This window comes from Pristis pectinata, chromosome 12 (assembly GCF_009764475.1).
Source record: "Pristis pectinata isolate sPriPec2 chromosome 12, sPriPec2.1.pri, whole genome shotgun sequence".
NCBI classification, from domain to species: Eukaryota; Metazoa; Chordata; class Chondrichthyes; order Rhinopristiformes; family Pristidae; genus Pristis; species Pristis pectinata.
Genome location: NC_067416.1, coordinates 1,119,168 through 1,145,240, shown reverse-complemented (window position 1 = coordinate 1,145,240; position 26,073 = coordinate 1,119,168). Strand labels below are relative to the sequence as shown.

Below are 26,073 nucleotides of genomic sequence, written 5' to 3'. Positions count from 1 at the left end.
TCGTAAGGCGTTTGATAAGGTTCCTCATGGTAGGCTTCTTCAGAAGGTCAGAGGCCAAGGGATCCAAGGAAGCTTGGCTGTGTGAATTAGGAATTGCCTTGCCTGTAGAAAGCAGAGGGTTGTGGTGGAAGGAGTGCCCTCGGATTGGAGGGCAGTGACTAGTGGTGTCCCTCAGGGATCGGTTCTGGAACCTCTACTTTTTGTGATATTTATAGATGACTTAGATGAGGGGGTGGAAGGCTGGGTTAGTAAGTTTGCGGACGACACTAAGATCGGCGGTGTTGTGGATAGTGTGGAGGGCTGTCGGAGCTTACAGAGGGATATTGATAGGATGCAGAGCTGGGCTGACAAGTGGCAGATGGAGTTCAATCCGGAGAAGTGTGAGGTGGGACACTTTGGAAGGACAAACTCCAGGGCAGAGTACAGGGTAAACGGCAAGGTACTTGGCAGTGTGGAGGAGCAGAGGGATCTGGGGGTTCATATTCACAGTTCATTGAAAGTTGCCTCACAGGTGGAAAGAGCAGTTAAGAAGGCCTATGGGATGTTGGCTTTCATAAATCGCGGGATTGAGTTTAAGAGCCGCGAGGTGATGATGCAGCTTTACAAGACTCTAGTTAGGCCACACGGAGTACTGTGTCCAGTTCTGGTCGCCTCATTATAGGAAGGATGTGGAGGCGTTGGAGAGGGTGCAGAGGAGATTTACCAGGGTGCTGCCTGGATTGGAGAGTATTGAATATGATGAGAGGCTTAAGGTGCTAGGGCTTTATTCACTGGAAAGGAGGAGGATGAGAGGAGACATGATAGAGGTATATAAAATATTGAGAGGAATAGATAGAGTAGACAGTCGGCGCCTCCTTCCCAGGGCACCAATGCTCAAGACGAGAGGTCATGGCTTTAAGGTTATGGGTGGGAGGTTCAAGGGAGATGTCAGGGGGAGGTTTCTCACCCAGAGAGTGGTTGGTGCATGGAATGCACTGCCTGGGGTGGTGGTGGAGGCAGATACATTGAACAGGTTCAAGAGCTTGTTGGATAGGCACATGGAGGAACATGAGATAGAGGGATATGCGGGAGGAAGGGGTTAGGTAGTGTGAGGGTGGTCTGATGGACGGCACAACATGGTGGGCCGAAGGGCCTGTTTTGTGCTGATTGGTTCTATGGTTCTCCCTCAACTCCCCCACCCCAAACACATCAACACTCTTCACAGAGTTGTACAGCAGCGGAACAGACCCTTCAGTCCCCAAGGTCCATGTCTGTCCGATCCCTGCCCCTCAGCCTCCTACGTTCAGTGAGCACAAACCCACCCTATTCAGACTCTCCCTGTAACTCCAGCAATGCCTCGTTCCTGGTGACACCCCCCCCTCTCCCTGTGCCAGTGAGCTCCACCTTCTCACCACTTCTCTGCTAAAGGTGTTTCTTCTGAATCCTGGGCCCCTTGGTGACCATCTTATATCGACGGCCTTTGATTTTATTCCTTCTTGTTCCAAGATCTGGGTGTCAGTGGCAGCGTTCATTGGTCACCCCTGCTGCCCTTGGTCAGGGCGTTGTGCAAAGCCAGGTCAGAGGGCATTAAATTGTCAGGCACATGGATGTGCCTGGAGCCACATGTATGCAACCTGGTACCGAGAGCACGTTTCCTTTAGATGCATTTTTACCACAGTTGTGACTTGGACCCCACTTTCCCCCTGTTTCCAGGTTATTAATCTCAAGTAAAATTCTACAGCTGCAGAAGTGGGATTTGAACTTGTGTTTCAAAGTCAAAGTCAAGTTTATTGGGTTACCCGCCCAGGCCACTGGATTACTGATACCGTAATTTTGCTGCCCCTCCTCCGCCAGACCCACTAATCAATCTCTTTCCCACACACCCCCTGCTCCCCCCAGAAACACCCTCACTGTATCCACTCCATCAAAACCCTCCATCATTTTATAGACTGCTGTCAGCTCAGAGCTTCATAGAGATCTTGTTAACTCCTCCAACCAGTCAGTTGAAAGTATCCTGAGTGATTGCATGTTCTGGGACGGTAATTTGAATGTGCAGGAATGTAAGAAGCTGTAGAGAGTAGTGGACTCAGCCCAATACATCACGGGCACTTCCCTCCCCACCATCGGTAGTATGTACAGGAGTCGCTGCCTCAAGAAGGCAACATCCATCATCAAAGACCCCCACATCCAGGCCGTGCCATCTTCTTGCAGCTACGGTCAGGCAGGAGGTACAGAAGCCTGAAGTCCCACACCACCAGGTTCAGGAACAGCTACTTCCCTTCAACCATTCGGTTCTTGAACCGACCGGCACAGTCCTGATCACTGCCTCAGCGACACTGGGACCACTTTGCACTAAAATGGACTTGCTTTTTTTTGTTCTAATTGTGTTCTTTCTTGTAAAAATTGTGCATAATTTATGTTTTTCATGAATGTCGTATATCTGATGCTATGTGCCTGTGATGCTGCTTTAGGGTTAGGGTTAGGGTTGGCCCTAAAGCAAGCAAGATTTTCATTGCCCCTGTGTATACATGTACTTGTGCAGATGACAATAAACTCAACTTTGAGCCTGATGGTCCATCACTCTCTGCACAGCCCAGAGGGTGATGCTGTTTCATGCTCCTTGTGTTCTGCTTGCTGGTTCTAATGACAAGACTGGCAGAGTCCCTGCTCCTGTGGGTCCTAAACTAATCTAGTCTCTGTTCCACAGGTGACAGAATGAGGCCGTACATCACGGGACCACCAGGCCCCCCAGGTCGAGTTGTATACTCCGAACTAGCTCCACGACTTGTCCGGTACATGCGAGGTAGGTCACCTGCGGGGAGGCAGCTGGAGTTCATCATTTGATGCTTGTGTCGAAGTTGGGAGCACGTTGACCCTGAGTGAGCCTCTTGTCATTTACAGAGAACGGGCTGATCGACTCCCGTGTCCTCAGCAGTGGGGGCTCAGGGCGACATGGAGTCCTGTGGCAGGAGAGAACCTACAACAATGGCACGGACTTCGAGGAGTACATGAAGGGTAGGACCACTGGCATAGGGTCTGGGGGTCTCAGGTTCTGTGGGCAAGTGGGGGTAGGGTGAGGGGTTTGGAATGTGGGGAGAGGGCAGTGAGTTGGAGGTTGGGGTGAGGGGAAAGAGCAGGTTATGGGATGAAGGGTTGGGAATGTGGACTTCATGGTTGCTGCATTCGAACATTAATTGCCCATCAAACTCAAACGTGAAATAATTTTCTGTGCAGCTACAAGTATCCATTTAACAACGTGGAAGGAGGCTGGGCAGGTTAGGCCTTTTCTCAGAGTTGAATCAGAGGTGATCTTATTGGAACACAAGTTTCTGAGGGGGACTGACGGGGTGGGTGCCAAAGTGCTGATTCCCCTGATGGGGGTATCCAGAGTCAGGGATCAGACGGAGAGGAGGAGGGAGGTGGATCTCTGGAATTCTCTTCGCTGGATCTCTGGAGACGGAGTCACTGAATAGGTTCAGTGTGGAGACTGACAGACCTCTGAGTTACGAAGGAGTCGAGGGGAATGGGGAGAGCAGGGAAGACTGGATCATCCGTGATCACGTTGCATGGTGGGCTGGGCTAGAGGGGCCGAGTGGCCACCTCCTGCTCCGGTTTTGTGTGTTTTTATTCCAGTGATTATTCTGCCAATCACTGGTGCAGCCTGAAGAAGGAACACATTCAGACAAGGACTCAGTCCTTTGGGTTGGTGGATACTTGGAGACTTTGCAATAACTGCATGTATATTTCAGCAACTTGCCCAAACTTCCCTTTCTGCTCATTTCCCGTTCACCTGCCCTCCGGTCCTTTCCCTGTACCAGGATTCACTCGCCCCTCTTCATTCCATCCTTTATTTCCCAATCCTTTAACCACAGTGATCTGTGTTCACTGTCCTGGACACCCGTACTTGCGTGTACTCCTCCTGACTGGGCAACAAGTCTCTCTGTGGTCTCCCTCCTCCCTTTCTCTGCAGCCCTATTCACTCCAACCTCTGCCCTCCTTCAGCTTGCACCTCCCCAGATGTAGGTGCTCCACTGTTACCAACTGCCCATCCAGAAGCTCTGGTGGCTCCCAGAACTTCACCTCCTTTAAACTGCTCGTCCATTTGTTGGACAGACTTCTGGTCACCTGTCTGAATGTCTCCTCGGAGCTGAATTCGTTTGAGAAGTTCCTTGGGCCTTTTACTGCATTAAAGCTGCTACATGAATGCAGCACTTTGTTGTCCTTACCGCTCTGTTCTCAGCTCCTATTTTCAGCAACTGTGACAGATGTTGTTAGAAACGAAAACCTGCTGCTGTTGAACCGGCAGGACTGTCAGGGAGAGGTGGGCACGGTTGGTGTCGACAGGTCTCCCTGATGCTGCTGTCACCGCTGTGTGTTCTATGAACTTCCGCAGCAAGGAGACGTTATCCAGTAACTGGTTTTCCACATCCTCCTCCTGTAGATAACGGCTGGACTGTGCGCACATCCCACACCTCATCCCGAAACCCGGGTGTGCCTGGGGCAACCGAGTGGCTTCAGTTTGGCTGGGAGAAAGTGTTCAATGGGAATAGGACGGCATATGAGGAATACCTGAGAGGTGAGAGCTGTTGGATAAAACTCTCAGACACTGCACAGGAGCCATAGGCATTGTACAGGATCCCAGAGCGAACTCCCTGAATACTGTAGGTCCGTGAAGTCGCTGGGTGGGAGAAGCTGGATCCAGGACTTGAATCCCAGAACTGTGATGGTGTTATTTCAATTGGTTCACAGTCTAACTTCACAAACCACATTACTACGGCCACATCCCTTGCCCAGTGTCGGCTCCTCACGGATGGGGAAGAGCCACTGACTTTAATCCTCCCGGGTCTGGGAAAGGAGAATCAGCCCATGTTCCTGCTCCAGACTCACCTCCATCGCCTGCCTCACTGAGGGGACGACAGGATGGGGGGTCCCCACGCAATTTATCATCCTGTTGGTGTCTTGGATTAGCTGAAGGTCCAGGGTTGGTGGGTGTACATGGTACAGTTACCCTGGTGACAGCCTGCTCCCCACCCCCTGTGTTGGTGGGTGTACGTGGTATGGTTACCGTGGTGACAGCCTGCTCCCCACCCCCTGTGTTGGTGGGTGTACGTGGTATGGTTACTGTGGTGACAGCCTGCTCCCCACCCCCCGCGTTGGTTTAAGCTCAGGGGCTGGTTACTGGCTCTCCCTGAGAACAGCAGCAGAATGGGTGGTCTTTGTCGGAAGTATCTGGTCCACTGGCGATATCACTGAAGCACAGCTGTGAGCCCCTCCCAACACCAGCTTCAGCTCAACTCCACATTCTGCACATTGCCCAAAAGCAAATGTGGCAGCTGCTGGAAATGTGAAATGAAATAGAAACGGTGAGAGGTGTCAGGGAGGCAACCTTTGCAGAGGGAAGCAGTCGACGTTTCATTAGCTCTGGGAAAAGTTGGCGATACAACAAGAGCTGACTTTCTGTCTGCTTTCCAGCCTGGGAGAGGTCAGCCCTCTGGAATGGGTGGGAGAGTGAAATGTTTATCGCCGTAACCAGTTTCAACATTGTCCTCCTGTAGACAACGGCTGGACAGTGCACACAGCCCATGGCTCAGGGGCGTCCGACTGGGAGAAAGTGTTCAATGGCAACAGGACGGCGTATGAGGAATACCGGAGAGGTGGGAGAGCGGGATTGTGAAAGATGCTGGGTGTGGGGTGTGAGCTGTCCTGCGGGCTGTAGGTTGTGGCCTGTCCCGTGGGCTGTGGTGGAGGTTGTGGTGGGCTGTCCTGTGGGTTGTGGTGGAATGTGTGGTGGGCTGTCCTGTGGGCTGTGGCCTGTCCTGTGTGTGGTGGGCTGTCCTGTGGGCTGTGGCCTATCCTGTGTGTGGTGGGCTGTCCTGTGGGCTGTGGTGGTGTGTGTGGTGGGCTGTCCTGTGGGCTGTGGTGGTGTGTGTGGTGGGCTGTCCTGTAGTCTGTGGCCTTTGCTATGGGCTCCCGAGGTGTTGGAGAGATCCTGGGGTGGTGGGGACCATTCCCAGCAGTGTGAGGGAGGAGTCGGCTGCGCTCCATGATCATTATTGGCCATTGGAGAGAGGACACGTCTCACCGCTCAAAGGTCCTGCAGCGTTTGTGGAGGTTGTTGGGAGGAGATTGGCCCCACGGTTCCTTGACCCATGGCCCGAGGGTGTGGAGGCCATTCTCACTCTCCAGAGGCCTTGGTTACAGAAGCAGGTTACTTCAAGTTTCTCTTTCCACTGCCCCACAGTGTATGAAGCAGCGGGAGCCGGGGGCGAGCGGACACTCACCGGGGGCGAGCGGACACTCACCGGGGGCGAGCGGACACACTCCGGGGGCGAGCGGACACACTCCGGGGGCGAGCGGACACTCACCGGGGGCGAGCGGACACTCACCGGTGAGTCAGCCAGAACCCGCAGGTTTACGGTTTGATTTTGTGCTGACTGAGGGTAAATGGATCTGCGCTCACAGCTCAGTGCTCCGTCCACATCACCCCCCTCCCCATGACAGACACCCCCACCCCTCGCTGTGACCGACGCTCTCCCCCCCCCCCCCCCTCCCCCCGCGACCAGTCCTTCGTTGTGCCGGGGTCTCCCACCCAGCAGCACAGCGACGGTTCCTTCCCGGGGACCGCACCGGTTCACACAGCGACGGTTCCTTCTTGAGCACGTTTAGAGACGGGCGGTAGGTGGTCACTTGGCCGGGGACCCCCAGATCCTGAGCCAGATCCACTTCAGTAACCCCCTCCCCATGGAGACAGCTGTCACACCTCACTGAGTGCGGGGTGAGGGCCGGAGCTGATGTGATGTACTGATTCTGCCTTCAGTGTGAGACTCACTGCATGGTTTCCCTTGCGATGTAACCCGTTCATCGAGCATCCCGTCCGTCCCATTCCCCCATTTATTTCTGTCACGTCTCCGAGTTCCCCATCACCCAGTTACACTCGGGCTAAATCTCAGCAGCCAATTAACCCACCGACCTGCACGTCTTTGGGATGCGGGAGGAAACCGGAGCGCCCGGGGGAAACCCACGGGGTCACAGGGAGAACGTGCAAACTCCACACAGGCAGCGCCAGAGGTCGGGATCGAACCTGGGTCTCCAGAGCTGTGAGCAGTGCCCTCTGCCCGCTACACCACTGTGCAGATCGCTTCCTGTAAGTGCCTCTCGTTGTGTTGCAGGTACTCGATCCCACCGCACGTTCTCCAGCTCCTCCAACCATTTGGGTGGGTCTGGAGCTCGGGGTGTGGCTGAATCTTCGCAGACTTCGTCCCAGCGATCGGCTGCCTCTGGGTCATCACAGTCATCAGGTGGGGTGTGGGACGAGGAAACCTACAGGAACGACCCACAGCTGGAGGAGCTGATGAAAGGTGGGAACCCCTTCTGTCTCTGTAACTACAGGCGTCGAGCTCCCACTAAGCAGGCAACCCCTGCCTCGTCCGTAACTCCCACACACGACTGCAGAGAGCAGGTTCCAGCGAGCGTGGCCGTCCACTGTCGATACCAGGGATCTGATCACAACACAGAGACCGTAGAGGCCGGAATCTAGAACCAAAACAGAACTCAGCAGGTCGAGCAGCATCTGTGGAGGCAGAGGGATGGTTGATGTTTTGGGTTGAGACCCTGCCTCAGGACTGGGTCCCAACCTAAGCATTGACACACCTGCTGTTTTCACAGATGCTGCTCGACCTGCTGAGTTCTTCCAGCCTTCTGCTTCTGGGTCTGCTCACACCTTCACGTGTCCGACCCTCACCATGGGGCACTGTAACCCATGGTTCTGCATCTCACAGCTCCAGCTCTCCAGAACCCAACAGGAACTATTCCGTAACACAGGACAAAAATCACAGAGTTAAATAAAGAGTTGTATTTCTTTTTTAAAAAAAAATTATTAGTTTTACAAATAGACGGAGGTGACTGTGTGGTTGGAGACCCCAGCAGGTCATACACCCTGGGGACATGAGCAGAGGTGTCCCATATTCCCCAACACTGGCCAATCAGCAGGACCCATTCTCCACCAATCACACTCCCTCTGAGAGTGGGGAAATCCCCATCCTTTGGGACGGGGCCGCTCACCCCACCAACCTGCGGATCGGGCAGTGGGCCGCTCACCCCTCAGTCTGCAGATTGGGCAGTGGGCCGCTCACCCCACCGACCCGCGGATCAGGCAGTGGGCTGCTCACCCCCTCACCCTGTGGATCAGGCAGTGGTCCCAGAGGGCGTGCGCTATGACCACCACTGGATCACCTGAATGGGACTCTGTATGAGGTCCCCGGGTGCAGGGGTCTCACAGTGCTGTCACTGTTCTGGTCAAGGTCAGTCCGGAACCAACCACCGGGAAAAGTTTAGCTCACTTCTGCTGAATTACTGTTGCAGCAACGCTCGGGGACTCTTACTCTGCGTGGCTGTCGGACACAAGTGCAGGACAGCGGCTTGAGAAGGAGCGACAGCGGAAAGCTGAAGGTAGGAGATGTGACCGGACGGTTCATTCTGCAAGAACATCAGAAATGGGAGCAGGAAACAGCCCTCTGCCCTTCAAGCTGCTTTGCCATTCAGGGGTGATCAGACAGCCTTGCACCAAGCCATACCCCCATAGCCAGTGACTCCCCAAAATCTGCCCTGGTGCAGAGGTTCCACAGCTTCACAGCCCTCAAGGAAGTCCCTCCTCACAGAATTAAATAGGTGATCCTTCTATACTGAGACTGTCCCCCCACTCTGGACACCCTCAGCATCCACCTAAAGCCACCTCAGGATCTCACCGTCTTTGAAATTCCAGAGAACGTTGTCCCAATCTACTTTCAATTGTCAAACTTACCCCTGGGTGTAGTTGTAAATCACAAACCCCAGCATCACCGAGACTTCCTGGAACCGCCCCCTCACCAGCCTCAGCTCACCTGCTGCTGAAACCCTTGTCCATGCCTTTGTTACCTCTGGATGGGCCAAGTCCAGCACCCGCCGGATGCCCCGGTCTGCTCTTGTGGTCACCAGGCGTCTACATTTGCTGCCTTGTCACACTGTTCTTCACCCAGTTACCCTGCACTCACTGAGCTCCTCCAGTTCCTGGGTTACAGCACTCTGGTCTTAAACCATCTTTGCTTTCAACTCTCCCCCTATCTCCACAATCTCTTCCTGCCCAGTGGATCTCCAGACCAGCTTCACATGTGGTCTCCGGATCAGTTCCTTCACACCACGTGCAGCCACGCCTTCAGCTGCCCACTCCCCCACCCCTGGAGCCCCTCCCTGATCCCGTCCCACCCCTGGAGCCCCTCCCTGATCCCATCCCAACCCACCCCCAGAGCCCCTCCCCGTCCCCCTCCCCATCCCACTTCCCCCACCCCCCAGAGCCCCTCCCAGCCCCACTCCCTGACGCCACCCCGCTCCCCTGCCCCTGGAGCCCCTCCTGACCCCATCCCACTCCCCCAGCCCCAGAGCCCCTCCCCGATCTCCTGCCTTTTCTGATGCTCCTTTACATCACCCTTTCACCGAGCTCTCAGCCACCTGCCCTGATTACATTGCTGATGTGACTTCTGATTGCTGACACTCCCAGATATAAAAGGCCTTCTGTAAATACAAATTATTGCTGTAGAAATGTCCTGTGCCCTGATCCCTGCTGGTCCACTCCAGGGGACAGAACGAGTGATCAACTCTTTCTTTCTGCAGGTTACACTTCACACAGGCGAAGCCACAAGAAGCGAGCAGCTGCCCTCAAGTAGTGCACCGTGGAAGAAAGCACTCGGGCGGTGGTCTGCTCCTGAACCCGCTCTCCAACACAGCAGCTTAACGTCAGAGAAAAACGCATGCCTATTTCTACTTTTGAGGCCTTTTGTAATGCAGTGGGTTCTACTACCCTCCCATCTTAGTCTGGGCTTCTAACTATCCAATGGAAACGGGTGGACACTGACTGATCTTCCTTACTGCCCAGTGACCTGCAGCGCGGGGTCACTATGACATTGACCACTGACCAATGATAACGAGGCAAACTGCTGTCCTACATCACCCCCAACGACCCAGGGGATCAGTGTGGGACATCAGCAGGTGAAGAGCCACCTTCCCCCCTCCCCCACAAGCCAACACTGCTGCTCCCAGTGCAGGGAAGGGCCAAGACTTCACTCTCCCCCAATCCCATCCCCACACTGTGCAGACAAAGCACCCGACTTCAGGGGAAGACGGCCAGTGTGGAATTCCAGTTCCTCAGCAGGTGGAGTCCCAGAACGATGAGGGACAACAGTGAATGGACCAGCAGAGTGGTGCAGAACACAGGGGAGTCTGGGACACCAACACCCAACCAGTACAAAGCAGCACTGTTTCCCACAGCCTCCCTCAGTCACTGGCCTCAGGCTGAGGAACGGGCAGGGTCTGCCTGCTTACACCAGCACTCACAGTAAGCAGGGGGCTGGCCTGATTTTTCACTAATGAGACAGTCTCCAACAGGGGATGGTCATTACACGGGGTACGTGGGAACATTTTCCCGAGAGCAGTGAATCCTCGGAATTGTCCAGCCGCATGGGTTGTGGAGCCTGAATCATTAGAAGTGTATAAAGGGGAGGGAGATAAATGATTGAAAGGTCAGGGATTGAGGAACTGACATGGAGGAAACCGGGCAGGGTAGGATTGAGGGGTCGAGTGGCCTACTCCTGCCCCTATGAGTATGACCTGGAGCTGGGTTGTAGGGGATGCATGGCAGGGAGGGGTCTCAGGGGCGTGAAGCTGAGTCTGTGCCTTCAGTCACTGCCCGTTTCCGTTCTCCCTCCACCTCTGATCTTGCTGCAATGTTGCTCTCCGCTGGCGAGTTCCTGCATTCATTTCCTTTCCAGAACCAGCTGATGATTTTGCAGCCTGCCTTATTTAAATTATAAAACTTTTTTTTGGAATAAACATTTTAAAAAAATACAAAGAAACCAAGTCCGAAGTAATTATTCAACACCCTGATCTCAGTGGGGGCCTCTGCCTGAGTGGGGAGGGGAGACAGACCCATCTGCTCCATGTGTCATATACTCATTTGGCAGTGATCTGGTGTAAACGTGGCGATGGGTGTCTGCAGGGAGAACCAGTCAGACAGAGGGTGTGGGCTGGGGGCAGCCACACAGCTTCCATCCCTTGGTGTGTCCAGAACCACTTCCCACATCCACCCATTCCTGTCCAGGGCACAGAGCCTGGCTAATTCTCCAATTCTCCTCCACACCTTCCTGGACAACGACCCTGGCTTCAGCCACCACCCACTCCCACTGAGTCCCCAGACTGGAACTTCACTGCACACACAGCTCCCCACCAGATTCCCAGGTCTGGGATGTCCAATGAAACCCACCGCACACCCACATGCCCGAGTACGCCCTGGACAGGACTGGGAGCTGGTTGTCACAGTGTGTTCCAGGTTGGAGCTCACACACCATACTCCCACCGTTCAGTGGTTGATCTGCCGGACACGACCCCCCGTCCACAGGGCAAGGAGACAGAAACAGCTCCGCCCAGGAACCTCCTGGTTACAGGAGGAAGCTGGGAACTTCACTCGGACCCCCAACTCTCATATGTGCAAGATGAATGGTTTTAAAGTCAGCTGCTGGTTGTGTGTGGGGCAGCGTACACTCAACCTGGGCTCTACCACTGCTGTTAGCCTCCCAACAGCAGCAGGGCACAGGCTGCCCGTGTTGTTGGGGGGGGGGGGGGGGGGCAATTACACCCACCACTTGCCCTCTGCTTGAAGCTCTTGCTCTCTCTAACCTCTCGAGATCTGGTTTCTGTTCCTGGATAGTATACAGGCCCACGAATGGTTCATTATTCTGCAAACTGTTGCTCATTTGCCAACCGAGTCTGATAAACATTTCAATAAATTCTGTCAGCATGAACAATTCTGGACTGATTGTGTGAACGCTCGATGGGAACAGAAGTAGCCCTTTGCAATTCTGAATGTGACTGGGTCACACTGCCCAGTTACAGCACAAACACTGGAAACACAGACAGCTCTCGCTCTCACCCCTAACTCCCACACTCCTACCCCTCAATTTACAAATACCAGGACTCTGGGCAATAGGATCGAGCCCATTCCCTGCCCTGGTTCACCCCCTCCTGGATACTACCAGCTGTTCCTCCACCAGGGCATTCCCTCCCCCCCATACACTCCCTACCCCAATCCTCTGACACAAACAGCTCCAGACACAACACACAGGTCACACAATTATTTAATAATGGTGAATAAATTCATAGTCAAATCTGCACTCAATGTTCTGTGAACTCACAACGATTAAAGTCGTCATTCTGCTGTTCATTTTGATGTTACTCCTTGAAGAAAAGTGTACTCTCACAAACCCCTTTATAGACCAGAGGGTCATGGCTCCCACCTCACGCTCCCTGGGTCAGTTCACCAGTGTCCAGTAGTGCAGCACTCAGTGCCCAAGTGACACGTCTCACAGACAGGAGGCGGTGTAGTATCTGTCCATTGTACTGACAATCTCGCTGGAACACTCCAGTTTGTCCAGCACCCTCTGCACTGTTGCCTCAGTAATGCCTGCACCGTAGCTGTTCTGCACACAGCTCAGAATGTGAAGGAAAGGGCAGCCCTTTTCAATGTCTGGAGAAAACAGAAGAGGAATTAAACACAAGGGTGTTCTGGCCTCAGAAGACGACGGTGATGTGGCAGGACGAGGACTGCCAAGGACAGTCACTGCCATTCACTGCTCCCACTCTGTACCCAGACCAGTACAGGTGACTCCCGCCTTACAGCAGCTCCAGAAACGGAAACTCACCCTTACAGAATTTGTGGAAAAAGTAAATAAATAATTTTGTTTCAAGCGGTGTTTCCTGATGCACGCGCATTACAGAAAATCACGCTATGGACTGCTTTTTTTTTTAAAGGAGCTCAGCCCCCAGCCCACATGCTGGGGCCGCCTGTATCCGCGTCCTGCCGTTGTTAATGGAACTGGTTTCTCCTTCCACAGATGCTGCTGAGACATTCCAGATTCCCACACCTGCAGTTTTAGTTTTCTCTCCCTCTCTGTCACCTCATCCTATTCTCCTTCCTCTCTCAATCTCTCTTCCACCAAGCCACTGCCTCAGGGAGGATCCTTGCTCTGCACAGACACTGACTGCTCCTCCCTTGCAGCTGTGTCCGTCACTCCACAGCGAGTGTGTACCCCCATCACATTAACCACAGGGCGGGCGACCTCTCGGACAATGATCTTCCCTGCCAATTGTTGCTGGCTGGAGACTGGGCCTCTGAGCACAGCAACAACTGAATGAAAGGCTACATGAAGACAGCTGACGTTATTGTATCCATGACCACGGTTGCCTAGTGATTACAGTCTGGATCACGAACCCCGAGGTCACAGGGTTCAAGGGACTTTGGTTCAAGAAAATAATAATTGGACTGGATTTACAGAAGTGAAGTTATGTTTGACGTATCTGAGGCGTTGGTAGGGTTGTAACTGGTGGAATGGATGAGGGTGAACCAGTTGACGTGTATTCAGACCTTCAGCAGGACACTAACAAGAGTTAGTGTGTACAGTACAGACACAGAAATGGTCACATGAGAGCAGGAATAACCGGGTCATGTTCAGGTTGATGGAGCTGTGATGGATGGGCTGCCTCAGGGATCAGTGATGACTTCATCATCCATATTGGTGATTTGGATGAGGGGATCAAGTATAATATATCCAAGTTTGCTGAGCAGGCAGTGTGGGCTATGAGGAGGATACAGAGGGGTTGTGTGGGTTTGAGGAGTGGTCAAGGACATGGCAGATGGAACATTATGTGGAAAAATGCAAAGTCATTCAATTCAGTAGAAAAATATAGAAGGGTTAACACAGTGAGGAACAGGACAGTGTTGGTGTTCAGAGGGTCTTGGGATGTCAGGTTTGTTGTACGAGGAGAGATTAAACAGACTGTGCCTACATTGTCTAGACGTGTGAGAGGTGATGGCATTGAAACAGGGCTGAAGAGCTGATGTTTCCTCTGGATGGGTGACCAGGATCAGTGTCAGCCGTTCAGAACAGATGAGGAAGATGTTTCTTCACCCAGAGAGAAGCGAATTCTCCACCCCAAGGATTGGAGAATATCCAAGACAGAAACTGAGAGGTTTTTACATACATGGGGTTTGCCCAGGATAGGGGCAAATCGTTACCCTTGCTCCAATGTTTAATGTTCTAAGCATTGACTGGGGCTGAAATGCAGGAAGGTTCTCGTGTGGAGCAGCATTGAGTGACCACTAACTCCTTCCTCAATGGCCCTCAGTTGTTACAAGGTGTTACACAAACTACATCTTCCATCGTACAGCCGCACAAAGCTGGAGACACCACAGACTTCAGGTGCTAGAATCTGGAGCAAAGAACAATCTGCTGGAGGAATTCAGCAGGTTGGGCAGCATCTGTGGTGGGGGGAGGGGCGGGGTGGGGGTGGGGGGAAGGAACCATTGACGCCAAATCCAGTGTCCATCACAGACCCTTGAAGAGCAAGATTCTGCAGAGAAAGTCACTCACATTTCGGTCTTGTGGAGTCTTCGCGAATGATGCTCAGAGTCACATCATGTAGCTGCTTCTCCTGGTCAGTGACCTGTAGAGTATTTGTGAACAGACCGGTGTGTCAGTACAGTCCAATCCCCTCTCCCAGCCTGGGGTCAAGGCCACAAGTACCAGTATGGACAGGGGTCCACAGCTGGAGCCCCCAGGACCACGGGTACCAGTGCTGACGGGTCCACATCTGGAGACCCCAGGACCACGGGTACCAGTGGTGACAGGGGTCCACATCTGGAGCGCCCAGGACCACGGGTACCAGTGCTGACAGGGGTCCACATCTGGAGCGCCCAGGACCACGGGTACCAGTGCTGACAGGGGTCCACATCTGGAGCGCCCAGGACCACGGGTACCAGTGCTGACAGGGGTCCACATCTGGAGCGCCCAGGACCACGGGTACCAGTGCTGACAGGGGTCCACATCTGGAGCGCCCAGGACCACGGGTACCAGTGCTGACAGGGGTCCACATCTGGAGCGCCCAGGACCACGGGTACCAGTGCTGACAGGGGTCCACATCTGGAGCGCCCAGGACCACGGGTACCAGTGCTGACAGGGGTCCACATCTGGAGCGCCCAGGACCACGGGTACCGGTGCTGACAGGGGTCCACATCTGGAGCCCCCAGGACAGGTACCAGTGCTGACAGGGGTCCACATCTGGAGCCCCCAGGACCACGGGTACCAGTGCTGACAGGGGTCCACATCAAGCGCCCAGGACCACGAGTCCGATCCCAGCTTCAGTTTGGGGTTTTTTATTCCCTCACAGACTGCAGACTTCCATGGCAAGGCCAGTGCTCAGTGCCTTTGAGAAGGTGGTGGTAAACACCTTGACCTGCTTCAGTCCTTCTGGTAAAGGTGCCCCTGTGTTTCAGGGACAGACTCAGCGATGATGAAGGAACCGTGTAACACCTCCAGTTCAGGACGGTGTGTGACATTGATGGAATCGGCAGGTGGTGGTGATCCCATTCCCCTCCTGCCCTCGAACATCCGGTGGAACAGTTGGTGGATTTGGGAGGTGTTGTGGAGCAGCCTGGGTGAGTAACTGGCACACACTCCGGGCGGAGGGAGTACTGAATGAACGGACAGTGCTGCCTTAACACTGAGCTGCTGACGAGCACCTCATCGCTACATCTGCAAGCAGCTGCAAGTGACTGGAACTGGCGTGACAAATTCATCAGTGATCAGGGGTGAATCGTTGGTGATGGGAAGGAGTGGGATCCAACCAGCATGTTTCAGTGACCCAACCAACACCCTGTCATGGTTTGCAGACACCAGTAGCCACACTTCAGGGGCTAAATAAGGTCAACCAGGATTGGGTTAGGATTAGGTGTTGGGATGTAGTCAACATCATGCAGTGGTCACTGAACAAGTTTCAGGACCAGAGTGGTGCTCACACTTGTTAGCAGTGCCAGGTGAGGGATTACCACAAGCTCATTGATGCGACAAAGATACACACTGGGTTGAGCAAAGGCAATGAGATGGGGGGGGGGGGGGGGGGAAAAGAGGGCCTGGGGAGAGGGAGAGGGCCCAGGACCCAACGAGAGGGAAAGGGGAGGGGGCCCAGGCTGAGACGAGACTCCAGGCTCAGCTGCCACCTACCAGGTACAACTCGTTGGGGCCAGCCACCTTCTGGAAAATGACTCCCTCCTCCTGCAGAGCAGAGATGGCCTCTTGAAAAGCCGCATGAATCTGTCTTGATACACACTGCGAACCCACGGGCTCCTTAAATACAAACAGAAAACAGTACTTTAACAGCACAGGGAAGTAGCAGGAGGCAGTGAGAGGAGGGAGAACCCTCTCACCCCACGGAAACCCATCAGTCCAGCCATCGCGTCCCTACGTCCTCTCTCCATCCCTAACGAATTCTCCCCCCATCACCTCACCTCTTTACCCTGGGATGAGCTCTCAGCCGAGCTCTGGCCTGAGTCCCGTCCACACAGAGCCTCCTGGCAACGCTGAGCAACACAGGACAACGAGTCGATGGTCTCCAGCTCCCGCCGGTAGAAGTTCTTCACCTGGTTCTGAGCCAGAAATTGTTTGATCTTGCTCCGCAGGAATAGAATGTTCGCTCCATGTTCGCTGGGGACGAGGAGATATAGGCAAAGGAGGAGAAGTCAGACTTGGACAAACAGCAGACAGACAAAACCTGGCAGAGTAATCAGGGAAACCGCAGCAAGCTCCAAAACAGTCCCTTCTGTGGCCTCTCCCTCTGCCCCCGCTCCCCCCCGCATCCATCCATCCATCCCCCTCCTGCCCCTGCTCCCCCCCGCATCCATCCATCTCCCTCCTGCCCCCGCTCCCCCCACATCCATCCATCTCCCTCCTGCCCCCGCTCCCCTCCGCATCCATCCATCTCCCTCCTGCCCCCGCTCCCCTCCGCATCCATCCATCTCCCTCCTGCCCCCGCTCCCCTCCGCATCCATCCATCTCCCTCCTGCCCTCGCTCCCCCCCGCATCCATCCATCTCCCTCCTGCCCCTGCTCCCCCCACATCCATCCATCCCCCTCCTGCCCCCGCTCCCCCCACATCCATCCATCCATCTCCCTCCTGCCCCCACTCCCCCCACATCCATCCATCCCCCTCCTGCCCCTGCTCCCCCCACATCCATCCATCTCCCTCCTGCCCCTGCTCCCCCCACATCCATCCATCTCCCTCCTGCCCCTGCTCCCCCCACATCCATCCATCCATCTCCCTCCTGCCCCCACTCCCCCCCCACATCCATCCATCTCCCTCCTGCCCCCACTCCCCCCCCGCATCCATCCATCTCCCTCCTGCCCCCGCTCCCCTCCGCATCCATCCATCTCCCTCCTGCCCCCACTCCCCCCCGCATCCATCCATCTCCCTCCTGCCCCCGCTCCCCCCCCACATCCATCCATCTCCCTCCTGCCCCCACTCCCCCCCCGCATCCATCCATCTCCCTCCTGCCCCCACTCCCCCCCCGCATCCATCCATCTCCCTCCTGCCCCCACTCCCCCCCGCATCCATCCATCTCCCTCCTGCCCCTGCTCCCCCCCCACATCCATCCATCTCCCTCCTGCCCCCACTCCCCCCCCGCATCCATCCATCTCCCTCCTGCCCCCGCTCCCCTCTGCATCCATCCATCTCCCTCCTGACCCATCTCCCTCATTGCCTCCCCCATCCCACTGCTTTTCCCTAACCTGCCTCCCAACCTCTCCCACTTATCCACCGTTCTTACTTTGCTTCAGTGCCGTCCTTTGGGATCTGAAACGCTTTGTCATAGAAGCTTCGGTAGAGGTGAGGGAGCTCCAGCATCCGGGAGATTTGTGCGGTGAAGATTGGATCGGCCACCTTGGCTGCAGGAAAGGAGAACGTAACCCCAGCAGGAATCGCCTCATCCCAGACCAGGACCACCCTCCCACCACCTGGCCCCTTCCCCCCACCCGGTCCCTTCCTCCTACCCCACCCACCCACCGCCCCCCGACACACCCACTGCCCCCAACCCACACACCCACTGCCCCCAATCCCCGACACACCCACCCACTGCCCGACCCACACACCCCCTGCCCCACCCACCCACTGCCCCAACTCACCCACGCTGATGCTGTTGATTTCCCTCTGCTCTCTGTAATCCCTGATCCGGCCCCGGACCCGGACAACGTCACCCAGCTCCACACGGGAATTGTCCTGTTCCAGTCTGGCGATCCAGCTCAGCTGCTCCAAGAGATTCAGACCTCTGGGGAACAAAGCTGCGGGAGGAGTGGAGGTGAGCGCCGAGTCAGGAGGGGAGTGTGCGTGTGGGACCAGTTCCAGGGGACCCCCACCCACACACGGCAGCACCACGGTGGGGGCAGCAGGGCAGAGCAGAGCTTGGGAGAACGTTGCTGCAGGACACAAATCTGTGGCAGCACCAACGGTGGGAACAAACTGCTGCTCCAGCAACACCGGTAGGGAAACACTAGCGTCACTCCTCCTGGGACTGAAACGTTAACTGGCGGCCCTGACTGCTCCTGCTGCTGGGTGCAAAAGATCCCACGGCACTTGTTCCACTTGCTTCCTCAGCCTTTACATTACCCACAATAGACACTGAAGTGGATTACAGAGTCTCTTTGCCCTTTGGGACATGTCTGCTCCATGCTAGGAACTGCCCCGATTGGAATATTTATCAATTCCAGTCACAGGCCGTCCCGGGTCACAAACACCTGACTTACGGACACCTACTTCCTTAATATTATGAAATTCAGTATGGTTACCGTATCAAATGATATTTGTGCAGTTTCCAACTTTCAGACAAAATCAACTTCTGGACGTCTGTAAAAACAGAACCAGTTTGTTTCCTGGGGCCGGCCTGGAATCCCACTCCCCACATCCCTGTGATTTTACTTCCGTACATTTATCCAATCCACTTCTGACAGCTAGAAATGAACCTGTACCAACCGCTCTGTCATTCCAAATCAAAGCTGCTTGCTGTTCATCGACGTCGGGTCTAAACGCTGGAGCTCCCTCCAACAGCACTGTGGAGAGGACTGCAGAGGGTCACCACCACACATACACAATGGCCGGGGTTACACCTCAAGTGTTGGAATGGTCTTCTCCCCCTCCGCCATCAGACTTCGGAACGGTCCATGAACACTACCTCATTATTCCTCATTTTGCACTATTTATTTATTTTGGTAACTTATAGGATTTTTATGTCGTGCACTGTACTGCTGCCACAAAACAACACATTTCATGACATCTGTCAGTGACAAGAAACCTGATTCTGAGTGTTGGAAGGACAAAAGCAAATGCTGTACCTGGTTTGGTGACTTCCACGGGTCTTTGCTTCTTCCAGCACAAACAACTAATGACTCCAGTACCATCATCCACTGTAAAGCACAGGTAACACGGGTGACACCGGTGACACAGACGAGTGAGCGGGAACCAGGAAGGGTGGGTGAAACCAAATACCACAACATGGTTAAACGGTGAGACCAATGCTTTAATCAAAAAAGGTGCATCCATTCCTTGAACCCAACACAGCACTGGGCAGAGCTACCACTCTCAGCAGTGAACTAGACGCAGCTCAAACCTTACCCTTACCCCCACCCTACCAACCTTCCCCAAGTTATTGAGGGTATCCCAGGACATGCTGGAAACTGAATGCCCCGGGACACAACACTTCAAATACAGGCTCCAGAACTGGGACTGTGCCGGGAAGGGCTCAAGGGGGGAGCAGCAGGGACATCATGCCAAGGGGAGAGAGGGACAGGTCTCCAGGGCTGAGGGTGGGGTGAGGGAAAGAGTCAGAGTAATACTGCCAGAAACAGGCCCTTCGGCCCAAGACATTCACGCCGACCAAGGTGTCTTCCTGAGCCAGTCCCATTGGCCTGCGTTTAGCCCACATCCCACTAAACCTTTCCTTTCCATGTACCTGTCCTGTCTCAAGTGTTGTAACTGTACCCGCCTCTACCACTTCCTCTGGAAGCTCGTTCCACATCCCCACTCCGGGGGAGGAGAGCACTGGGAGTGGGTGGAGAGTCTCTGGGACCAGGGTGGGGGTGGGGGCCTTCAGGATGGGTTGGGGGGGGGGTGCACAGGGAGGTGGGAATCAGAGCAGCAGCTCCCACTAAAGGAGGCAGAGTCCCAGTCAGTGCCAACCCACAGCCTCTCCTGAATATTCAGGCTCTAAGCTGCCAACTCCAGGAATAAACACAGAAACCATTTGGAATCACCAACCTCCGAACGTGTAAAACTTCTCCTTCTCTTGCTTCAGGACCACCGTCCCCAGGATGTCCACTTTGCTGATGGGATGGGTTTTATAGAAAAATACTCCTGTGCAAAGGAAACCAAGATTGTAACTTGCTGTGTGAATGCAAACGCTGCAGAACCTCAGATACGGCTAGGCTGCAGCTAAAGTCAGGTCCAATCACGACAACGTGGGCGAATTCACCAAAGGCAGCACCTAATGGCTGCCTTTGACTAAAGGAATCAACTGGCGAAGATAGCAAGGGTGTTTGACAAAGTACAACAAAATAAAGGTCAGAAGGATTGAGGGTCTGGGACTGCAGAAGCTGAGTGGGTGTTAAATTGTCTAAGGAGAGAGCACTGGTGGTTTCTCAGGCTGATCGTTTTTCAGGCAGGACGTAGTGTAAAGGTCCTCCAGCCTTGTGTAGAACGCGCCGGTGGTCAGCAACAGGTCTGGTGCGCTTTCTGGTATTTATTAGTTACCTAGACTCGAACAAGCAGGTCACCAGTTTAAAGTTTATGAGTGATATGAACTTTGGAAAGTGGTAAACAGTGAAGAGGCCACGACTGATGTCAGGAGGAGGGAGGCAGACTGGGAAAACAGCCAGCTGCAAGGCAGGACACATTTCACACAGAACACATCTTGGAAAGGATGAGGAGGGGAACGATAGTCAATGTCCAATGTTAAGGGGGTGGCAGGCACCATAACACCTGGGAGTGTGCACACGTCTTTGAAAAGTGGCAGATTATGTTGTAAATAGATGTTAAAAGCCAACAGACTTGGATTTCCAAAGAGGTTTTGCGATTCGGAGCCAGGAAGTGATGCTGAACCTTTATAAGATTAACCCTCAGGTGGAGCATTGGGTCCGATCGTAGGCTCCACGCTTTAGAAGTGATGTTAGTGCTTCGGAGAGGGTGCGCAGGAGATTTACTACAGCAGTGCCAGGGATGAGGGACTTCCTATCCATTGAAACACTGGAGAAGCTGCGGTAGCTCTCCTTACAGCAGGAAGGTTAGAAGCAGTCGAAATCTGTGCGTGAGGGAAATTGACAGGAAGGCAAGGGTGGCACAGGTTGGAAGTGAATGGCAAAACAACCAAATAAGGATAACTTTTTTCTAACTCAGCAAGTTACACTGACGGGGTACAGGTTATGTTGCTGGCAGAGGATTCAACTGTAACTTTTAAGAGAATGGAATACATGTTTGAAGGGGAAAGATTTGCTGGCTTACAGCAAAAGAACAGGGAATGGGACTAAATGGGGTCCTTACAAAGATCTGCCATAGACACGATGGGCTGAATGGCCCACTCCGCAGATTCTGTCAAGACAGGATTGTGGAGAGCACTTTATCAGTTTAATTTCGTACCTTCAGTCAGACAGGTTCAAAAAAAAACCGAAACAGGTTTGAACAATCAGATTTAGAACTGGACTGAAATTATTGATGAGTCCAAACAGTCGAATGAGGTTGCAGTCACAACTGCAGACGCTGGAATCTGGAGCAACACCCAATCCGCTGGAGGAGCTCAGCGGGTCAGGCAGTGGGGGGGAATGGACGGTTGATATTTCGGGTCGGGACCCTGCATCAGGAGGTTGAAGGGGTTTGCACGGTCTGTAACCCTCAGGGTTACAATGGAACCGCTGCAGTATCAGATCGCCATCACCAGAGGGGCCCAGCGAGCAGGTTTCAGTCAGACATCATCCAAAGGCAAAGCAGTGCAGAGGCTTGAAATCCTCACCAGCTCCTGAAACATTAACTCTGGTTCTGTCTCCACACGTTGCCAAACCCGGTGATCATTTGCCACATTTTCTGCTTTATTTTAACCAAAAATACAGTGTATAAACCACACTCTATATCTGGGATCACTGAAAGGGACAGTGTGGGGGGTGGGTTACTCTCTGTACTGCTGGGAGTGTCTGACGGAAGTGTACAGAGGGTTCACTCTGTGTCTAACTCGTTACCCGAGTTACTCCATTTAATGGTCATCCCAATGATTTACCTGGAATAAGCCGAGAGTTCTTGAGTTCAAGGATGTCCCGGATATAGAGTTTGGCAAACACTGTGTGCACTGGGTCCAGGCCCCAGAGTGTGGGCGGCACCGCGTCCTCTACACTCTCACTATGAGCCATTAAACCCCCAGTCACCCCCACATCACCAGCAACCAACCAGAGTGCTCCTGCTGTTGAAAATTAAAACCGAGTGATTTTCCATCTCCCTCGATGCCAAATCGCCCTGTTTATTCACTGCTCCAGCTCTGTGCTGGCGAACTAACACAACCTGCAGTGAGACTGACGCGGGTACAGCAACCCCTGACACCCAGAATCCTTGCCCTCGGGGCCCCAGGCACCGAGCAAGTGGAGACTAGGAAGGAAAATGGAATGAAATCCATTAATGCAGCTGAAAGTGAAAAGTGGGAGAGAACCAGTGATCTCGGTAAACAGCGAAGAAACCGGGAATGCATGAGAGTGCTTTGTCAGAGGCACCATCTCCACAACTGCCCCACTGCTGGGGAGACTGTGGCTACTATTCTGGCCTTATCTGTTACCTTAAAGCTCACAAAGCTGGGCTGGAAGCATCCCCGAACCGAGAACTTCCCGAGGATTATTCCTTTACTAACATTAACTTCTCTTATTTCCCCGTAGTTCGCCAGTGTCGCGTCTGCTTCCATGGAGACAAGTACAAAGCATTTACTTAAATCCTCTGCCATTCTTTTATCCGCATTATAAATTCTCCTCTCCTTTCTGTAAGGTGCTCCCGACTAGAACATCAAACAGCTGGAGCCACAGCCCAACTCAGCAACAGCTTCCGCCGCCCTCAAAGTCAACCCCCCAGGCCTGGGTCTCACATCCCCCGGGATACGCACCCCCTCCCCTGGCCTGGGTCTCACATCCCCCGGGATACGCGCCCTCTCCCCAGGCCTGGGTCTCACATCCCCCGGGATACGCGCCCCCTCCCCAGGCCTGGGTCTCACATCCCCCGGGATACGCGCCCCCTCCCCAAGCCTGGGTCTCACATCCCCCGGGATACGCGCCCTCTCCCCAGGCCTGGGTCTCACATCCCCCGGGATACGCGCCCTCTCCCCAGGCCTGGGTCTCACATCCCCCGGGATACGCGCCCCCTCCCCAGGCCTGGGTCTCACATCCCCCGGGATACGCGGCCTCTCCCCAGGCCTGGGTCTCATATCCCCCGGGATACGCGGCCCAAGGCCCGTTACCCCACGGGTGATCTGTGAGCCGGGGACCGGGTGATTTGGGGTTGTGAGGGGGAGGGGGAGGCGGCTGCAGATGGAGCCCGAGCCCAGGGCCTCACCCTCCCGCCGCTCCGCCGATGGATGCGCTCCCTGATCGATTGCTCTCACCTGGAGGCGGGCGCGGCCGCTGATTGGCTGGTGCGGGTGTCACTCAGAGGCGGGGCCGGGCGGGAGCGTGCATCTGACGCGCGCACCGGGAGGGTCGGCGGCGGCGGCGGCGTCTCCGGGGGGACAGGCGGCCCGGACAGTCCCGGAACCCCCACCCGAAGGCGGCGACACAGCGGCCGCGCCCGGCGGGAGAGCCCGGGGCAACTGCGCCCGGAGAACGCGGGACAGCCCGGCCTCGGCGGCGGCGGCGGGACAGCCCGGCCCGACCCGGCCCGGCCCTGGACGGTCTGCACTAGAACCCGGAGGTGTAATTACGGCTGGAAATTAAACGGAACAATCGGGTCACCGGAGCAACGCCAGTAACTTGGGACAATCCGGGGGACACCGGGAGTGATCCGGGAGCGGTCCGGGGGACACCGGGAGCGGTCCGGGGGACACCGGGAGTGATCCGGGAGCGGTCCGGGGGACACCGGGAGTGATCCGGGAGCGGTCCGGGGGACACCGGGAGTGATCCGGGAGCGGTCCGGGGGACACCGGGAGTGATCTGGGAGCGGTCCGGGGGAACGCCTGTGCTCTGCGGTGAAGCTCGGTGCCAGGAGAAAGCTGCGGCGGGGCGGTCATCAGGTGTGAAAGGTGAAGTGATCCGGAGCAGAACCGGGCAGCGGGAGCCTCCTGCTCGCTATCTGGAGTGAAGCCCAGGACCGGTGTTATCATCGGGAACCGGGAACGCCAACATGTCTTTCTTCAACTTTCGGAAGATATTTAAGATTGGCGGAGAGAAGAAGAAGAAGCAGTTTGAGCATGTGAAGAAAGATGTGAACCCTGAGGAGATGTGGGACATCGTTGGCGAGCTCGGTGATGGGGCATTTGGCAAGGTTTACAAGGTGAGGCATGGCTGGTGGTCATCGGTGAAACGTTGAGTGCGGTACTTCTGATAACCAGTCAGGGAACTCACTTTCTTCCCAGAGAAATCCTGCATGAAGTTGAAGAACTACAGGGAGGAGTCATTTAAAAAATTGGTCATTAGAAGCCATCGATATTGGGTTTTAAAAAAACAGTTTTTGTACACTAAGTGTTATTGGTTCCTGTAATGCAGAGCAGAGTTTATTGTGTGTTACCTTTAACCAGTAACTATCACATGCTGGGGAAAATGAACTAGGAAATATGTTTCAGAAATTAAGAGATTATCTTATCTATATTTTTCTGCATAAGTTATAAACCACTTTCAACGTGGAAAGTTGATCTTCACTCTGTGAATTGCTTAATAAAAGCTGTTGGTGCAGTGAAAAATTACTAAATTCTTGATATTGTAAACAGTCAGAAATAAATATTTCCCCGAAGTAAATCATCCCAAAGGACTGGAGAGGAATGAGGGTGTGGGGGAGCAAATGGGTTTTGTGCTCACAGTTGCTTTCTCACCCCAGTTCTGCCCCCGCTCCTTCCAGGCTACAAACTGTTAGTGGGTTAAGGGTATAATAGCACAGGACCCTGATAACAGTATAGAAAATCATGAGACGCATAGATCGGATGCAGATGCCAAATACTAAAGGGCATAGGTCTAAGGTGAGAAGGGGAAAGTTTTTTTACGCAGAGAGTGGTAGGTTCCAAGAACAGGCTGCCAGGGGAGGTGCTGGAAGCAGATACAGTAGCAACGTTTAAGGAATATTTAAACAGGCATGTAAACAGGCACTGGGATTAGTGTAATTTGGCATGGTGGTCAGCACAGACTCCTGTTCTTGTGGTGTACTGTTCTGTGATTAGAAATGTGCTGATTCGAATGAGCCCATGGGTTTTTTTGTAACAGGAGTCCTGATTGTCCAATGAAAAGTTCCTGGAAGAAATTTTGTATGTTGATGCATATTTAGCAAACGTAGACTGAACTTTCAGCCCTGATACTCAGGTGCCTACTCAATGAAAACAACGTGACAGCAGGGGTGCCAGGTTTAATTGTTTTTTTCAGAATTTGGTTTGTTCCCCAGTGTCAGAATAACTTGGTTAATTAGCCAATGTAAATTGACCCCAGTGTGCAGGTGAGTGGGAGACTAGGGGAGTTGATGAGAATTTAAAAAATAGGATTAATGTAGGATTAGTGTAAACGGGTGGTTGATGGTTGGCATGCAGTTGGTGGGCTGAAGGGCCTGTTTCCGTGCTGGATCTGTCGCTGATCTCTGATTTGGTCTATAAATCAGCACTTGGGGGTAGGAGCCTCAACACAATGTGAAGACAGAGTTTGTGATGTGATTAACAACGGGGCGGTTCAGTGTAGTAATGCTGTAGGTAGAAGTAGCCACTAAACTGCACAGAAGCATCCACAGAATGGGGGAAAAAATTTGAAAAGGAGGGAAGGTGCCTGGGGCTTTGGAAATGCAGCTCTTTAAATGTATGAGAGGGGTCTGTAAATTCAACTGGGCTCCTGACCTGGAGAACTGGTCAGTCCAAAAGCAGAGGTGACGCCAAACCTGTGGAAATCATTAAAGTGTCATGTTCACTTTTCAGCTGCTTTTAGGGAGGAGGTCAGTGGATGAGAGGGTTAGGGAGAGAGATTACTGGATTGATCCCATATAATTGGGG

At 54.0% G+C, this 26,073-nt stretch overlaps 3 protein-coding genes across 6 annotated transcripts in view; 2 read left to right on the top strand and 1 right to left on the bottom strand.

Moving 5' to 3' along the window:
- The window catches only part of LOC127576419 (collagen alpha-1(XVII) chain-like), a 39,711-nt gene extending 28,849 nt beyond the window's left edge, over positions 1-10,862 (top strand). Inside the window, exons 29-36 of the mRNA XM_052026931.1 lie at positions 2,687-2,782; positions 2,881-2,994; positions 4,421-4,555; positions 5,535-5,633; positions 6,221-6,367; positions 7,149-7,337; positions 8,341-8,427; positions 9,625-10,862. Coding sequence (XP_051882891.1) covers positions 2,687-2,782; positions 2,881-2,994; positions 4,421-4,555; positions 5,535-5,633; positions 6,221-6,367; positions 7,149-7,337; positions 8,341-8,427; positions 9,625-9,677 — 920 coding nt within the window. The 3' untranslated portion in view covers positions 9,678-10,862. The remainder of the gene's footprint in view (positions 1-2,686; positions 2,783-2,880; positions 2,995-4,420; positions 4,556-5,534; positions 5,634-6,220; positions 6,368-7,148; positions 7,338-8,340; positions 8,428-9,624) is intronic.
- A 1,262-nt stretch (positions 10,863-12,124) lies between these two features.
- Positions 12,125-23,476, bottom strand: stn1 (STN1 subunit of CST complex). 2 transcript variants are annotated; one of them, XM_052026945.1, is made up of 10 exons: positions 23,454-23,476; positions 22,144-22,323; positions 20,139-20,234; positions 19,217-19,288; positions 18,014-18,169; positions 17,659-17,776; positions 16,346-16,541; positions 16,062-16,184; positions 14,433-14,505; positions 12,125-12,529 (listed from the first exon to the last, which is right to left on the bottom strand). In XM_052026945.1, exons 2-10 carry the CDS (start codon positions 22,271-22,273, stop codon positions 12,366-12,368), a joined length of 1,128 nt encoding a protein of 375 aa, XP_051882905.1. In that variant the 5' UTR covers positions 22,274-22,323; positions 23,454-23,476; the 3' UTR covers positions 12,125-12,365. The 2 variants fall into 2 exon arrangements, with proteins under 2 accessions (XP_051882905.1, XP_051882904.1); XM_052026944.1 differs by lacking the exon at positions 23,454-23,476 and adding an exon at positions 22,690-23,416.
- Positions 23,477-24,220: 744 nt separating this feature from the next.
- LOC127576417 (STE20-like serine/threonine-protein kinase) overlaps positions 24,221-26,073 on the top strand; it is a 103,708-nt gene continuing 101,855 nt past the window's right edge. For all 3 annotated transcript variants that reach the window (XM_052026930.1, XM_052026929.1, XM_052026927.1), the window contains exon 1: positions 24,221-24,386. In XM_052026930.1, coding sequence (XP_051882890.1) covers positions 24,237-24,386 — 150 coding nt within the window. In that variant the 5' untranslated portion in view covers positions 24,221-24,236. The remainder of the gene's footprint in view (positions 24,387-26,073) is intronic.

What these genes read in the sequence shown, in the direction of transcription:
- stn1 (XM_052026945.1), bottom strand. Translation starts at nt 22,273, where the DNA reads ATGGCTCATAGTGAGAGTGTAGAGGACGCGGTGCCGCCCACACTCTGG. An exon ending in CGTGGAAGTCACCAAACCAG is followed by an intron (nt 18,170 to 19,216) that starts GTACAGCATTTG and finishes CTCCTCCCGCAG; the next exon opens with CTTTGTTCCCCAGAGGTCTG. An exon ending in AAGGACGGCACTGAAGCAAA is followed by an intron (nt 16,542 to 17,658) that starts GTAAGAACGGTG and finishes CCTCGTCCCCAG; the next exon opens with CGAACATGGAGCGAACATTC.